Source organism: Monodon monoceros, unplaced genomic scaffold (genome assembly GCF_005190385.1).
Source record: "Monodon monoceros isolate NGI ecotype Baffin Bay Population unplaced genomic scaffold, NGI_Narwhal_1 Super_Scaffold_19, whole genome shotgun sequence".
In the NCBI taxonomy this organism is placed as follows: domain Eukaryota; kingdom Metazoa; phylum Chordata; class Mammalia; order Artiodactyla; family Monodontidae; genus Monodon; species Monodon monoceros.
Window position 1 is genome coordinate 58,170,046 of NW_021703775.1, and position 16,942 is coordinate 58,186,987.

A 16,942-nucleotide genomic window follows, 5' to 3' on the forward strand; every position below is an offset into this window, starting at 1 on the left:
AGAGTGTCTGATACAGTAAAAGTCCTCACGTGCCCTGGAGCGCTGCTCTACGAGTAATGGGTTTCCCATGTTTATTTCATTGAATTGCTTCTCCAGCATGAATTGTCTGCTATTTCCCAAATGGCTTCCTCCTCCTGGTAAAGACTTGCTGTGTCCCTTCCTGTTTGAGCTTTCTGTGCAGACCAAGGCCTGAGAGATGGCTGAAGGCTGCAGCGTTTCTCCCCTGCGTGAACTCTCTGGTGTCTATAAAGGTTAGAGCTGGGAGTGAAGGTTCCTCCAAATTCATTACGTCTCTAGGGTTCCTCTCCAGTGTATGCTGTTTCATGGCTAAGGTTAGAGCATCAACTAAAGGCTTTACCACATAGATGATATTCTTATGGCTTCTCTGCAGTGTGATTCACTTGTGTCATTTGAAGGATGAATTATTGCTGGAGGCATTTCCATAATGATTACAAAGGGTTTGTCTCTGGTGTGAACAAAAGGTAGCTCTCTGGCTAAAGTGTTTCCCACATTCGTTACATTTACGGGGCTTCTCTTCAGTGTGAGTTAACACTCGTTCAGTCAGTGTGGAGCTGTGAGTGAATATTTCCCCATTCTCACTATGTTCAGAGAACTCCTCTCCAGTGTGAAATCTCTGCTACTGAGGAGATGAGAGGCTGTTAAAGGTTTGTCCACATCCGTTCATCTATTCATTCTGCTACATATGAATTTTATGCTCATTCATTCATTGATAACCTCTAGTTAAAGTCTTTGCCCCCCTGGTTACTTTCGCAGGGTGTATGACTCTCCTGCAGGTACAGAAGTTTTCTCCTTTGCAGCATGTCCACTGTATAGTTATCTGAGTAATTTTGAGGGCTTCATTATGTTTCAAGCACTTGATGTTGACCATATTTATGCAAATGTCCTCTTGTAAGAACCCAGACTGGTTGTGAGCTCAGGTTACTCCTTTCTTCCCCAGATTCAAACTACCCAAACCTTTCTGCTGAGACAGCACACTTTCACCTCAAACTGAAGTCATGAGATCGTTCTGCATTCCTCAGTTACCCGACTCGTGGATCAGTTCTAATGTAGAGAAACAGACCTCACCCTCACGAACTTACCGTGACATTAGATGGCTCCTTCCTGCAGATATTCTGCAGGGAAGTTATGTCCTAGTTTTTAAGACTTTCCAGCCTAGACGCTGGCCTTGGGGAAATCTTCTCCCTCCCCCACCTCAGCTCTTCCCCTTGAACCAACTGGGAAGTCACATCTGATTTCAGAGCTCACACCCAAGGGAGAGCCAATGACTGGTGTTTTCTAGCATCATGTCTCTGCACGGCTTCCCCTGAGATGGGTCCAGCAGGCCCATTCTTTCTGAGTAAAGTCCACAGCCATGTCCTCAAAGGTCATCATTTCCTGTGGCTGCAATGCCAAGAACCCAGCTACCACCTGCCTTCCTCTGTTTTCTTACTCAGGGACAGCCTGAGCACTAAGCCAGCAGAGCAGAACTCAATGGACAGAAACCTGAGTGAGTCATTGATAGTGAGGTTGCTGTCATCACGCACTGCAGCGCAGAGCTTCTTTCTCTCTAGAAAAAGGACAGGAATCCATATTTTTAACAAGCTCCCCATATCCAAGAAAGTCTTAAAGATTTAAACCATTGGGTTTAAATTCTAATTTCCTTAGAATCTCAGGTTACCTATCAAAACCTCAGGAAGGCCTTTCTTAGCCCCCGGTCCAGGTTGCAGTCCCAGTTTTATTTTCTCATAAATCTCTGTGATTTTATTTCCATTACACTCATCACACTTTATTGCTATTACTTGTTCAGTGCCTGCCTTCTCCACTAGACTACAGAATTCATGGTGGCAAGGATAGGATCTGTTTTTTTTCTCACTGTATCCCAAGCCTCTGGCAGAGCATCACCATATTTGCAAGATAAATGAATAAAGGTAATTTTTTTCACTCACTCAAACACACATTCAAAAACATAGATTTATTTGATCTGAGTCAGAAAATATTATGTTTTGATTAAATACATCAATGCTCTCTGCTACAGAGATAAATAAGCGAGAGACTCATTTATATTAAATCATTATGCTCTAAGCATTTGGGTAATGATTTATCAAACATCAACTTTACTAGACTGCATACTGATTAAAAATAACTGATCCCAAACTGATTCTACATCATCAGTTATTTTAAGAAAATTAATTACAAGGAAGGCTAAGAAATTTCTTTAAGGTATTTTTAAGATCAACTTAAAGAATACAGCTAAGGCCATTACATACTGAGAAAGCTTAAGAAATAATATATTTCGAATGCAGATGAATAGAAGGTAGGAGACAAAAGAGTAGAAACAGAGTAACATTGCCTGCCTATAATTCACGAAATGTCTGTTCAGACAGTGGGAGAGTCCACTCTGTCCACTCTGAAATGGCTTTATTAATTGTTTTTTAATGTATAGGAAGAATTAATTCTCCAGGCATGGAGAGCACAGATGAGTTAATGCATAAGATATACATTTAAACCAGAAAGAAATAGGCAAATACGAATTTCTAACAAACGAGACCCTGGACAACACTGCTGGATTTTGGTAAGTGATCCAGCCACCCCTCTGAGTTGTAGCATCCCTAGAACAGGAAGACAGGTGAAGAGTTGTGGACTAACTATACTTTCTAAACTTACCTGAAAACACGATGTCTTAATTAAGATGATCAAATATGAGGTCTTAATTAAGATAGAACATTTAAAGTAGAATTAGGATTTTAGGAAATTCCTTGGTGGTCTAGTGGTCAAGACTTGGCATTCTCACTGCCAGGGCCCTGGGTTCGATCCCTGGTTGGGGAACTAAGAACCCACAAGCTGTGTGGTGCAGCCAAAAAAAAAAAAAAAAAATTAGGATTTTATTATTAAGAGTGGTTACTAAGGAGAGTGATGATTCTCAATCTATAGAACAGGTTGGAAATGCAGCCCAGGACTTAAACTACAGGTCATTTCAAAGACAACTACACCACTTGCTAAATATAAAGAAGTTCTTTACTTTCTGCCCTCCCAGAGGCATCTTCTCCCTGTGGTTGTTTCTGATACATTGTATTTACTGTCCAATAAGAGTTTGTTTGCCTTAGAAGAGTGATTAATGTCACTCCAAAATATTATAACAATTTAAAAAGTATTTTTCTGTACCGGATTAGCACATCCCTCATTGTAGCACAACATATCACACAATGCTTTTTATATTTGTGCTTTCTCAGTGTGCTCTGAGTCAATAACTTGGACTCTTCCTCCAGGCAAACAATTTTCAGGCTGCCAGCGTTGTCGTTATTTCACTCAGTGATCATTCTCACACTGCCTTAGACACAGGACTCCCTTTAATTTTAAAAGAAGAAATGTTTCTCAGGAGCTGACATTACCTATCTAGGGTCAAGAAAAGTCCACATGAATAATAAAATACTGTAATTTCAGATTCTGAAACTGTAAAGTGGCTTATGTGCATGAATCTGGGCTCTAGAGGCCCAAGGGCTGACATTCCCGATATTAAGTGCAGTATGATGAGCTCCAAGCTCCTTGATAAGGACAGAAGTCACGTTCACAAATGACTGCGATGCCAGGAAGAGGGTACGAGTGCCACAGAAAGCAGCACAAATGTTATGCAAGTTCACAGGAGGGAGAGAAAACCGATGGCTGGGCTGCCTTCGCTGTAATGAGTGCCAATGCTAGGTATTTTGGAAATAAACAAGTGGGTCAGCAAAATCACTAATGGGATATACTTCAACCTGGAAAACCTTTACAGAGAGAGTGGGTACTATAGATAACTTGCTTCATTCGATTTTCTAACTGAAAAAGAAATTGAGATATTCCTGACAGTACATTAACCACTTGAAAAAAAAACTGCTAGGAATACAAATCACTGGAAAAATTAAGTAATGCAGGAAATATTTGCTAAGGCTGTTGTGCTTATTACATAAATAGTTCCACACTGCACAGCTTTCTTAGTTACATCTATTACCTGTTCTATTTATTACTATTAGCACTTTTATTGAGTCTTCCTACCAGTACTTACTGAGTCCTTGTTATACGCCAGGCAGTACATTTGGCACTAGGAAGAGAGTGATGAATGAAACACACCTGGTTGCTACTTTCATGAACCAACCACACAAATAACTATATAATCACAACTGTGCTAAATGGCATGAAGGAAAAGTATGAGGTACTTTCTTGCCTGGGAGTGTCAAGGAAATCTTTCCTGAAGAAATGACATTGATGGTGAGGCTTGAAGGTTGAGTAGGAATAAAGCTGGTGAAGGGAATGGAGGGTTTGTAGGGGAATGTTTCCAAAAGGGGGAACACTGTGCCCCAAGGGCGCAAGGCGGGAAAGAACACAGTGTAGAGGAGGGGAGAGAGGGGAACATATGAAGCTTAAGAGATTGGGAGGAGCTAGATCAGAGCCCTGACGGGCATGCTAAAAATTTTGAACTTCATCCTAAAAGCAAAAGGTTTTCAAGCAGGGAAGTGACATGCGAAGGTTATGTTTAATCTGTGGCTTTGGCTGATATTGGGAGCCAAGAATGACTGGGCAGGGGGCAAGGAGCTGTGAGACCAGTTGGGAGGCTCTCATGATCGCAGCTCAGGTGAAAGAGGGTGGTGCCCTGCTTGGAGTGGTGGGTGGGGAGGGAGAGAGAGAGAGAGAGAGAGAGAGAGAGAGAGAGAGAGAGAGAGAGAGAGAGAGAGAGAGAGAGAGCAGTTGGATGTCTCAAGGCATGTATTAGAAGAACTACGAGAGAGCTTCCCTGGTGGTGCAGTGGTTAAGAATCTTCCTGCCAAGGTAGGGGACACAGGTTCGAGCCCTGGTCCGCGAAGATCCCTCATGCCACGGAGCAACTAAGCCCGTGCGCCACAACTACTGAGCCTGTGCTCTAGAGCCCCTGAGCCACAATTACTGAGCCCGCATGCTGCAACTACTGAAGCCTGCACGCCTAGAGCCGGTGCGCCGCAAAAAGAGAAGCCACCGCGATGAGAAGCCCGTGCACCACAACGAAGAGTAGCCCCCCGCTCGCTGCAACTAGACAAAACCCACATGCAGCAACGAAGACCCAACACAGCCAAAAATAAGTAAATTTAAATAAATAAATTAAAAAAAAAAAAAGAAGAACTACGAGAACTTGGTGACTGGGTAGACATCTGGGTTTGGGGGCTGAGGGATAAGGATGTGTCAAGGATCATTCCCAGCTTTTCTAATTAGGTGGGTGGAGGTGCTATTTACTAAGAGGGGCAGATGAAGGAAGAGCAGATGCAAAGGTCTGATGACTAGTTGAGTGTGAGACGTCTATGAGTCATCCAAGCAGAGATGTCAAGCAGGCTGTTGGATAATCAGGTCCAGACTCAGAGGAGAGTTCTAGAGGCGCAAATTTGAGGACCCCTGGCAGGTACGTAGTATTTGAAGCCATGGAGGGTAGGTTTGGCAGGTAGGGAGAAGGAAAGGGGAGAGAAGACTTAGGGACCAAGGATCAAACCCTGAAGCTCGTCAATATTAGACCGCCTGTGAGAGCGCTGAATGTCATGCATGAACATCTGCATATCAAACCAGGTACCTCACTATCACACTGTATTTTCATCTCCTATTCTAGTAAGAATGCATAGACACTCAGTTTAAAAGGACTGCATGTAACCCAAACTGGCATCGTTCAGGAGAGATGTAAAAGACAGTAGGGTCCCAACCACTAACACGGAGCAGGCAACGAGAGGGACAAAATCTGTTTCCTGCTGAAAAAGTTACACAAACTGTCTTTTAGTTAAAGAGTGCCGTTTTGTATTTCCTATTCACCAATGGAGCCAACTAGGGATTGGAGTTAGAAGGATAACGAACCCCGTAGGAAATCCCAAACATAGAAGCAGGCCAAGTCCTTGCGCAGGTGGCTGCTACTGAGCCCTGCATAGAGACACAGGCCTCCCGGAACCTGGAAGGTCCTGCGCAGGCCTTGTTTCACTTCCCCTTTCCAGACTTATTTCCCATGACTGCCCTGAATACTCCTTCCACTCCAGGCAAACAAACCTTTGCTTTTCCACCTCTGTGTTTTTGTTCACGGCCCGTGACGTGCTTCGCCCACACCTTCACGTTATATACGTCTTTCCAGGTCCACCTCTGATGCTAGCTGATCTCTTCCAGGTGAAAATAATTTCCCCCTTTTCAATATGTCCATAACCAATTATTTGTGCCTCTCTGAGCACTTCATGCTTTCTACCCTGAGCTCCCTTTATTTGGATATATACCTTATGTTCCCTTCTAGGCTACAGGCTCCTAGAGGGCAGTGGGCATGTCTTGCATGTTTATATTCCTGATCGCAACAAACACTGAAGCCTGTATTGCTCCAACAGCAGAGGAGGAGTACTTATTTCTGAGGTATTTCTATTCAGTTGCGATTCCCAGGCTGATAATGTTTATGTGCTATGAGAAGGGAGCAGGAAAACATTTATTCATTTCCTTTTGTTCCCGCAACTACAGTATACAGGAACACAGACTGAATTGTTAATGCTGTGAAACTCCTAAAACTTACAGCACGTCCAGAATTCTGAATTAGCGGGAAAAAGGCAAGAAGCAATGCGACACCTTCTTTTACATTAATGGTGTTCAAAGACCAGGAAAATGTTAGTACATATTTTTAGTCCTCTTCACGGCCTTCGACAGCCACAACCTGCTGTGCGCTGGGGACTGACAGCGGCAACTGCACAGAGCCTCCTCCTGCTGTAAGGCGGCAGTCCGTCTAGCTTGTTTGCTGCCTACCCCAGTTTAAGCACCAGCTCCCCAGTATCATGCTGTCCTCCATCCTTCCTCATGGGGCCCTTCCCACTCCCTGCTGTGTAACACCTAACATGCATCACAATGTTTTACCTGCTAGCCCACGATTTGTGTGCTCCTTAAAGATACAAGGGGTCTCCTGGGGAAGGGTTACCTATAGCAATTTTTTTTTGTTTTTTTTTGCGGTACGCAGGCCTCTCATTGTTGTGGCCTCTCCCGTTGCGGAGCACAGGCTCCGGACGCACAGGCTCAGCGGCCATGGCTCATGGGCCCAGCCACTCTGTGGCATGTGGGATCTTCCTGGACCGGGGCACGAACCCGTGTCCCCTGCATCGGCAGGCGGACTCTCAACCCCTGCACCACCAGGGAAGCCCCCTATAGCAATTTTTAAAACGTCATAGTACATGTTAAATCCAAGTCAAAATGTTTTAGGATAGCAAAAACCTCCAGATGTATCTAAGCCGGTTGTTCATATTTGAGGCTGGAATCGTACTAATAAAATAACAGTGCTCCTTGTCACCGTATGGACTTACCTCTTTGGTAACACAAGGAAGCAACACTGCCATATTACAGAACTTCACAGCAGTATCTGTTTGTTCAAGATCAATATAACACTAGAAATGAAAAAATAATCAATATGAAGCTTAATCACATTTTTGTGTAATGAAGTCAAAGTGATCTTAAAACTGTGGTCTTCATTACCTTGGCCAAGAACATGTAATTGGACTTAGAAAACCCAGGGTGTAGTTCTTCGACCTGATTTTCAGAGAAAACAGAAAAGAGAACAACAGGGAAATACTAAAACAATAAGTAAAGTAGATCTATTTCAATAAATCAGACATTAACCAAATTGCCCTAAGAATTTAGGATGGTTGTGTCACATGTGAATCATTTTATTAGCTCAAGTATCCTTTGGGTAGAAATATAGCTTTTGAGCTTATCCATTAAAATAGAATTATTATTGTGGTCATAAAGTTTACAAAGCAATGAGATACTTTAAGATTTTGTATAACTTGTTATACAAAACAAAGGTATAACCATCCTCTGTATAACCATCTTCCTCACTTCCCCTTCTCTATCTTTTGTGTTTTTTTCTTTCAGGGACAAAACAACTGGTGATACACTCTCCCCAGGACAAGTCCCCACAATCTCTTTGGGAGGCATGAGTAGAACGTGACTGACATCACATGGCAAGCGTCTTCCACTACATGAATATTTGATTTCTTAGGATCTCAACACACTCCGTACAAGCTGAATAGTAACTGAGGTCCATCACATCAAGTTCTTTCAAAGAAAATGCAGATTCTTAAAATAACTAGTCCAAGTAGCAGGCCTCCTTGCAGATTTTAATACGTGGGTATTATAAAGGTACTTTACCCCTCATCTGCTAATGTCTCACGTACCAGCTCCTTTTCTCTATCTCTGGTAAATAAGAATTCCGCCAGGTATATGGTGTCGCTACTAGAGAGCTCTTCTTAGAACCTAAGTCAATCTTTGCATCGGAGCCAGGTTTTGCTGTTGTAAAGGTCTATGCAAGGAAGCTCCCAACCCGACCCAGCCCCCAACACAGAGGGACACAGAACCCAAAAGAAGGATACTTTAAAAAATTTATAAAAGTATGCTTGTTTTACAACACACTAACAATCCAGACATTTCCAAAATTAAAAAGTGAAAGTTTCTCGGTTAGAATCTTATTCTCAATTACGATCTCAGCCCCCAGGGGTAACCACTACCAACAGTTTGACAAATGCATCCTACAGACATTTTACCAAGCAGAGTAACCCGCCCCCTCCAAAGGGAACAGATTTTTGAAAAAAAAACTTTTTAATGGGACCATTTCCTACATATTGGTCCAAAACTTTTTCCCCACAACATACCACAGATACATTTTTGTGTTCACATACAAGATCTCCCTCATTGTTTCTAAGAGCTGCATTTCATACTACACATATACCATAATTAAATTAAGCGTTCTCCCTTAGACATTTAGACTTATTTTTCACTATTACTAATAATGATCAGCGAACATACTTGTTCCTATATGCTTGTGTGCATGTGATTACATGTGTAGGAGAGATTCCCAGAAGTTGAATTGCTGAGTCAAAGGATACATACATTTTAAGGACGGATACTAATGGAGGGGAAAGCAAGACCTAGGGTGCTGAGGAGCGTTCCAACACCCTACAGGAGCACATTCCTTGTAGAGGCCATTTACTCTCTACAGAACCCCAAAGAGAAGGGTCCTGGGAGGAAGAGGAGGACAAAATCTCTTGGGTTGGGAAGCCAGACTGGGTGTACCTCTTTCAGACCGAGCAGATGGACAGTGTGTGGATCTGGCCTAGAACCTGCTAGTGAAGCAGCAAGGCTGCGAACAGACTGAAGGAAGTCCAGTCCTGGCCGGAGTCTTGAAAGTCCTATAGAGCCATCCATGGTGCTGATGGGTTCTGGTCCTCCCACTTCCTCTCTACTTCTCCGGTTACTTCCATTGTCACTCTCTGAGTTTACTAAGTGCATTTCTCGAGCCACGCTAATACAATTTTTGTATATTTACTAAATAAATAAGTCACAGGTATGAAATGTATGGTGTGGGGAATATAGTTAATAATTATGTAACATCTTTGTATGGTGACAGATGGTAACTAGACTTAACGTGGTGATCATTTTGAAACGTATAGAAATATCGAATCACTATGTTGTGCACCAGGAACTAACATAGTGTAGCAAGTCAATTATGCTTCAAAAACAAACAAACAAACTCATAGAAAAAGAGATCAGATTTGTGGTTACCAGAGGTGGGGGTGAGGGTGTTGGGAGGGGAGAGGAATTGGAGGAAGGCAGCCAAAAGTTATAACTTCCAGTTATAAGATAGATAGTACTAGGGATGTAATGTGCAACAGGATCAATATAATTAACACTGCTTATGTTATATATGAAAGCTAAGACAGTAAATCTTGAGTTCTCATCACAAGGAAAATTTTTTTTTCTATTTCTTTAATTTTGCGTCTACATGAGATGATTGATGTTCACTAAACTTACTGTGATAATCATTTCGTGATGTATGTAAGTCACATCATTACGCTGTACACTTATATAGTGCTGCATGCCAATTATACTTAAATATAAGTGGAAGAAAAAAAAAAGGACCTAGAGTAAACTTTATTCGATTGTACCTTCTATGTCCAGTAGTTCCCCCAGTTCTGAACAAATCCTATCTAGATAACTTGCCCCAACATATGCACACAGCAGCTTCTTATTTCTTTAATGTTAGAGTTTTAATTCTGCATATACACCTTAACACTTATGTCAAATTAACCAGAATGATCATAAATCAGAACATCTCTTTTTGTACTCATGGTTAAAAAAAAAAAAAAGTCCAAAGGAACATAGGCAGGCTACTAACAACACCTAAGTCCTAAAACGGAGCAAATCCTGACCTTTGCCAAAGGCCTTAGTGGAGTAACAAGGAAAGTAGTGTTACTCAACAGAATGTTCTGATTAAGGGGCAGTTTCTAGCTATGCTCTTATAACACTATCACAACACCTGGCAGAGAATACTGTACCTGTTTACTTCGTGTTGGTTGTCCAAGCTCCCTGGAGGCAGGAGCTGTGTTGGTCATTTGTGTTCCCTTCATTTGGACTAGGTATGTGCTTAATAAACATTGCTGAATAAATTAGCTTTGTTTTTAAAACATCTCATAACCTCGTGCAGCAGCCCTCTGTCATATCAAGGTACAGAAGACAGCTCTGCAGCTGGTGGAACCACTAAGGAAGACTCAGGGATCATGTGACAGCAAACAGTGAGTGACATCAGGGTAGCCAACATTGCCCCACCTGTCATTTACTACACACACCGATCCACTGGTTCTTAACCATGCCATGGGCTGCACATGAAGGACCTTGAGAACTTTAAAAACTCTGATCAAGCTTTAAAAACCCTTACCATATGACCCCACAATTCCACTCCTAGGTATTTATCCAAGAAAACTTAAAACGTGTCTACACAAAAGCTCGCAAATGAATGTTCATAGAAGCTTTATTCATAACAGCCCCAAGCCGGGAACAACGAAAACATCCACCAGTAGGTAAATGCATGAGCAAATGGTGGTATATCCATATGATAGAACATTACTAGGCAAACAAAAAGAACTACAGATACCCTCAGTAGAATGACTGCAGCTCAAAACATTATGCTGAGCAAAAGAAGCCAGACACACACAAAGTACAAACTCTAAGATTCCATTAATACGAAATTTTCAAATAGGCAAAACTAAGCTATAGTGACAGAAAACAGATCAGTGGTTGCCTGGGGCACGAGGCAGGGGTAACTGACAGCAAAGGGGCAAAGACAGCTCTTTAGGACGACGGAAATGTTCTATATCTTGAAATGGAGATGGATATGCGAGTATACCAATTTGTCAAATTTCACTGAACTACACAGAAAATGGGTAAATTTGATTGTATATAAACTATACCTTAATATATTCAGAGATTCTGAAATAATTAGTCTGGGTTGTGGCCTGGGCTGGCGTTTTTTAAAGCTCTCCAGATGATTCTAAGGTATAGACAAGGTTAAAAACCACTGACCGAGGGAATCATGCCATAATTTTGGATGAGGTGGGAAGCATGCTATAGCTTGAAAAAATTCCAGCAGGGGATTCACAGATGACTCCTGGTCTAAAACCACCTCCCTAGATGCTTTGAGACTGTGGAGGACCAGATTTCACCTGTTATATGAGCAAAATAATAACAACATTTATTTTCAGTTAGTGCATTTAATGTGCTAGACCCTGGGCCAAGAAAATTACATGCATTATTTTATGTAATTTTCACAAAAACCAGATAAAGTAGGTATTATTATGCATGCCTACTTTACAGATGAAAAATTTATGACTGGGAGAAATAAACATGCCCATGTCATACATATAGGAAAAGGTTCAGGTCTCAAACTGTCTGATTCCAAAGCCAGTGCTCTTGATCTCTACAGGACTGAACTGGATGGCTCTGGGGACTCATTCCTGTGAACCCTCTTTGGAGGCATGGAGTGGGTGCAGAAGTTCTACAGTCTGGGTTCCAATGATGTGACTCCCTGTTGGGACCAGGGGGTTGTAGACTCTCCTGGGGTGTGGGATCCAAGGTATGCGCTGCTTCCTTTTCCACTCCTCTCCCGTCCTAGATTTCTTAGTTCCTCCACGCCTTAGCCTCCTCAGTACCCTCAGGTGTTGCAGTAAATACGGGGAGAAGCATTTCTGATGTCTTCTCGCCCTCTTGACAAACACCATGGAACGCATTTCAGACAATCTAAGTCATAACTAAATGGTGAGGTCGCAAAGATGGTCTGCCAAGGTGTTTACATTTTAATGAAGTTAAAACTCTGTGAGCTTTTATTGAGCACTTATGAGTTGCTGGGCATTCTCTAAGCAATTTGCTTGTATTAACTCATTTAATCTTCACAACAACACTATGAAGGGTTGTTCACAACAACTTCACAACAACAACTATAACCTCCATGTTATCGATTAAATTGAGAGAGAGAGAGATTAAGTACTTGCTCAGTGTTAATCAGCCAGTAAGAAGTAGAACTGGGATTTAACCAGGTGCTCTGGTTCTAGAGTTTGCAATCCTTACCCTACATTATTGTGCCTCTTACTACTTTTATCTGTGTAATACTTCAGGTGCATGAGCACCTTAAGAACTTTCGTGCAGTGTCCTGAAAACCTGACCCTCCAGTTATAACTTTGATACTATGAAAAAATGGGTTTCAAATTCAAATAAATTTTTTGCTAATGAACATAGCACCTTTTATAAATCATTTATCTTAAATGCACCATGATCTCTATTCTTGTAAAATTTAACATGGGAGAACTAATTCTCAGTGGTAGAAAAAAGGTGATGTGATGATAATGCACTCCTATTTTTGACCTGCCATTGTGACATTGGAAAAAATTACATTCCTGAGGTCTTGTTTTGTTATAAAACGAAAGAGATCACACTAAATAAAAAATAAGAAACATACAGCCCTTGTACTTGTATTCCCATACTTTTTTCCATTGGGCTCATGCTTGATTTTAGAATACTTATTTTTTCACTGTTCAGAGAAGTGCAATGCAACATATTTGCCATCTTAGATTATATGATCTCTAAACTCTCTCTCAGTTCTACAAAATCAATCCCTAAAATATAACAAAAAATATTAGCCTGTACAATATGTTGGACAATTATCAAAATCGGAGCCTGGTTTTGTCTACATTGTTACAAACCTGAAGTAGGCAGGTGGTGAAAGAAAAAAAATCTTAGTATCTATAAGATTCCATAATTGGTTCCAGAGAAAGATGAAGCGATTAGCCCAACAGGAAGTTGGTTAAATGGGTGGATGTATTACACATTTTCATGTGTGCATACACACACATTACTATTTAGAGTTTTATCAGCATAGCAATTGTACATTTTAAGACAGGAATGAAAATACTGGTTTGGTCTGATGCCCCACAAATATTCCATAGAACTGTCTGCGATTCATAGAGTGACTTTTTAAATAACTCCCCTTCTTGGAAACTTTTAGTTCTTTAAGATGAAACTGGTTCTATATTAGGATAATGAGGAGTATTTAGGACCAAGTCTAATAATCAGGGCATGAATGCTTTTGCACATATTCACACGACCTGGAAAGCTACACTGGATTTGGCAGTAAGGGCTGCCACACTCAGGACCTAGGGCATAACTATGATCTAAGAAGTAGTTTGGACATGCCAAAATGAGGACTCAATCTGGGCTTACAGTTAGAAATCAACAAATGGAGAAGAGAAAGATTTCCTTGACAGCAAGAGTAGGAGAGCCTGGTGCAGATAGGAGCCAGTTTGACACTGAAATAATGGATAGACAAAATGTACCTTAAGGAAATTTTGCAAAGCTTCTTGTACAGTTGCAGATGGTATTTTTCCAAACAGAGTAGCAGCCATTTTTTTCTCAATCCAGCTCAGTTTTGAGACCTGCAAATATAGAGCAAATCACTCTTAGAAAGTTGTTCACCTTTCGAATGAATAATCTCTCCCCAGTTAGATGAGTGTGACATATCACCTTTATGGTATTAATATTTTGCCTTCCTTTTTTCATAATTCTAACAAACTGTGAGCTCTAAAAGCATTGGTTACCAAACCAGTTTGAAATACTCATAAGGTTTGTGTCCAATGAGGGAAAAACGGGGTGGGGGTGGGGATTAACGCTGATCCTCTTTGTTCATGCGCTTCTTGATCCTGAGATGACACATAGTATTTCTTTGCACAGGGTGTAGTAGCTACAAGACCCTACCTTTGCTCTCTTGCCACCTTTTCCATGCTGCCAACCTGACCCAGAATGCAGCATCTCAGAAATGTAAACAGAACGAGGATCCTTAACCCACAAGGAGTGTACAGTGAGGGCCCGGTATAAATATTTATAATTCAGGATAATTTTTTTTAAACCCGATGAACACCAAAATTAAACCTCATATTACCATTTGTTTTTTGCTTTATTTTTAAATTTTTTCACTTTTCCCAAATATGAATAATAGATATATAACATAAAAGATTAAAAGGATTCAGGGGACTTCCCTGGTGGTACAGTGGTTAAGACTCCACACTTCCAATGCAGGGGGTCCAGCTTCGATTCCTGGTCAGGGAACTAGATCCCACATGCATGCTGCAACTAAGAGTTCTCATGCCACAACTAAGGACCCGGTGAACCACAACTGAGGAGCCCACCTGCCACAACTAAGGAGTCCAGGTGCTGCAACTAAGGAGCCAGTGAGCCGCAACTAAGGAGCACACGTGCTGCAACTAAGAAGCTGGTGAGCCACAACTGAGGAGCCTGAGAGCTGCAACTAAGGAGCCTGCTGGCCAAAACTAAGACCCAGTGCAACCAAATTAATTAATTAATTAAATATTTTAAAAAAAGATTCAGAAATGAATTCTTAAAAGGGTACTATGCTCTCCCAATGCCATCAAGTGTCTTCCTTCCTAATCCCATCTTCTAGGGTTCTAGGCAGCCATTAACCTCTATTTAAAAAAAATTATTCCATCAATATTTTATAATAACTATACATGGAGTGTAACCTTTAAAAATTGTGAATTACTATCTTGTACACCTGAAACTGACATAATATTGTACATCAACTTTAGCTCAATAAAAAAAGAAAAGAGGTACAAACTACTATATATAACATAAATAAGCTACACGGATACACTGTACAGCACAGGGAACATAGCCAATATTTTATAACTTTCAATGGGGTATAATCTATAAAAACTATGTTCACTACGTTCTACACCTGAAACTAAGATAATATTGTAAGTCAACTATACTTCAAAGAAAATACGATTCCCCCAAAATTATTCCCTCGCTTTTCTGTATAATGTTAATTTATTGCCATGCTTATTTTTCTATTTTTGAACTTGAAAAAAAAGATATGTTGTTTATTTCCTTCTTTGACTTATTGTTTTCACTTAGCATTACAGTTTTAAGATATCATCCAGATTGATGAGAGTAACTGAAGTTCAGTCACTTAAACAACTCTGAGATATTCCAGAGTTGTCTATTTAGGTCTTCTGCCCATTTTTTGGATTGGGTTGTTTGTTTTTTTAATATTGAGCTGCATGAGCTGTTTATATATTTTGGAGATTAATCCTTTGTCTGTTGATTCGTTTGCAAATATTTTCTCCTGTTCTGAGGGTTGTATTTTCGTCTTATTTATGGTTTTCTTTGCTGTGCAAAAGCTTTGAAGTTTTGTTAGGTCCCATTTGTTTACTTTTGTTTTTATTTCCATTACTCTAGGAGGTGGATCAAAAAACATCTTGCTGTGATTTATGTCAAAGAGTGTTCTTCCTATGTTTTCCTCTAAGAGTTTTATAGTGTCTGGTCTTACATTTAGGTCTCTAATCCATTTTGAGTTTATTTTTGTGTATGGTGTTAGGGAGTGTTCTAAGTCCACTCTTTTACATGTAGCTGTCCAGTTTTCCCAGCACCACTTATTGAAGAGACTGTATTTTCTCCATTGTATATCCTTGCCTCCTTTGTCATATATTAGTTGACTGTAGGTGCGTGGGTTTATCTCTGGGCTTTCTATCTTGTTCCATTGATCTATGTTTCTGTTTTTGTGCCAGTACCATATTGTCTTGATTACTGTAGCTTTGTAGTATAGTCTGAAGTCAGGGAGTCTGATTCCCCCAGCTCTGTTTTTTTCCCTCAAGACTGCTTTGGCTATTCAGGGTCTTTCGTGTCTCCATACAAATTTTAAGATTTTTTGTTCTAGTTCCATAAAAAATGCCATTGGTAATTTGATAGGGATTGCATTGAATCTGTAGATTGCTTTGGGTAGTAGAGTCATTTTCACAATATTGATTCTTCCAATCCAAGAACATGGTATATCTCTTCATCTGTTGGTATCGTCTTTAATTTCTTTCATCAGTGTCTTAGTTTCTGCATACAGGTCTTTTGTCTCCCTAGGTAGGTTTATTCCTAGGTATTTTATTCTTTTTGTTGCAGTGGTAAATGGGATTGTTTCCTTAATTTCTCTTTCAGATTTTTCATCATTAGCGTATAGGATTGCAAGAGATTTCTGTGCATTAATTTTGCATCCTGCAACTTTACCAAATTCATTGATTAACTCTAGTAGTTTTCTGGTAGCATCTTTACGATTCTCTATATATAGTATCATGTCATCTGCAAAAGTGACAGTTTTACTTCTTTTCCAATTTGTATTCCTTTTATTTCTTTTTCTTCTCTGATTGCCGTGGCTAGGACTTCCAAAGCTATATTGAATAATAGTGGTGAGAGTGGACATCCTTGTCTTGTTCCTGATCTTAGAGGAAATGCTTTCAGTTTTTCACCATTGAGAATGATGTTTGCTGTGGGTTTGTCGTATATGGCCTTTATTATGTTGAGGTAGGTTCCCTCTATGCCCATTTTCTGGAGAGTTTTTATCATAAATGGGTGTTGAATTTTGACAAAAGCTTTTTCTGCATCTACTGAGATGATCATATGTTTTTTATTCTTCAATTTGCTAATATGGTGTATCACATTGATCGATTTGCGTATATTGAAGAATCCTTGCATCTCTGGGATAAATCCCACTTGATCATGGTGTATGATCCTTTTAATGTGCTGTTGGATTCTGTTTGCTAGTATTTCGTTGAGGATT

General features: G+C 40.5%; 1 protein-coding gene across 3 annotated transcripts in view; it reads right to left on the bottom strand.

Moving 5' to 3' along the window:
* The window catches only part of RMDN2 (regulator of microtubule dynamics 2), a 68,764-nt gene that overhangs the window by 4,728 nt on the left and 47,094 nt on the right, over positions 1 to 16,942 (bottom strand). For 2 of the 3 annotated variants that reach the window (XM_029232648.1, XM_029232647.1), the window contains exons 8-10: positions 13,659 to 13,757; positions 7,474 to 7,527; positions 7,305 to 7,385 (exon numbers count right to left, since the gene is read on the bottom strand). In XM_029232648.1, coding sequence (XP_029088481.1) covers positions 7,305 to 7,385; positions 7,474 to 7,527; positions 13,659 to 13,757 — 234 coding nt within the window. The remainder of the gene's footprint in view (positions 1 to 7,304; positions 7,386 to 7,473; positions 7,528 to 13,658; positions 13,758 to 16,942) is intronic. The other variant, XM_029232649.1, reaches the window with a different exon arrangement.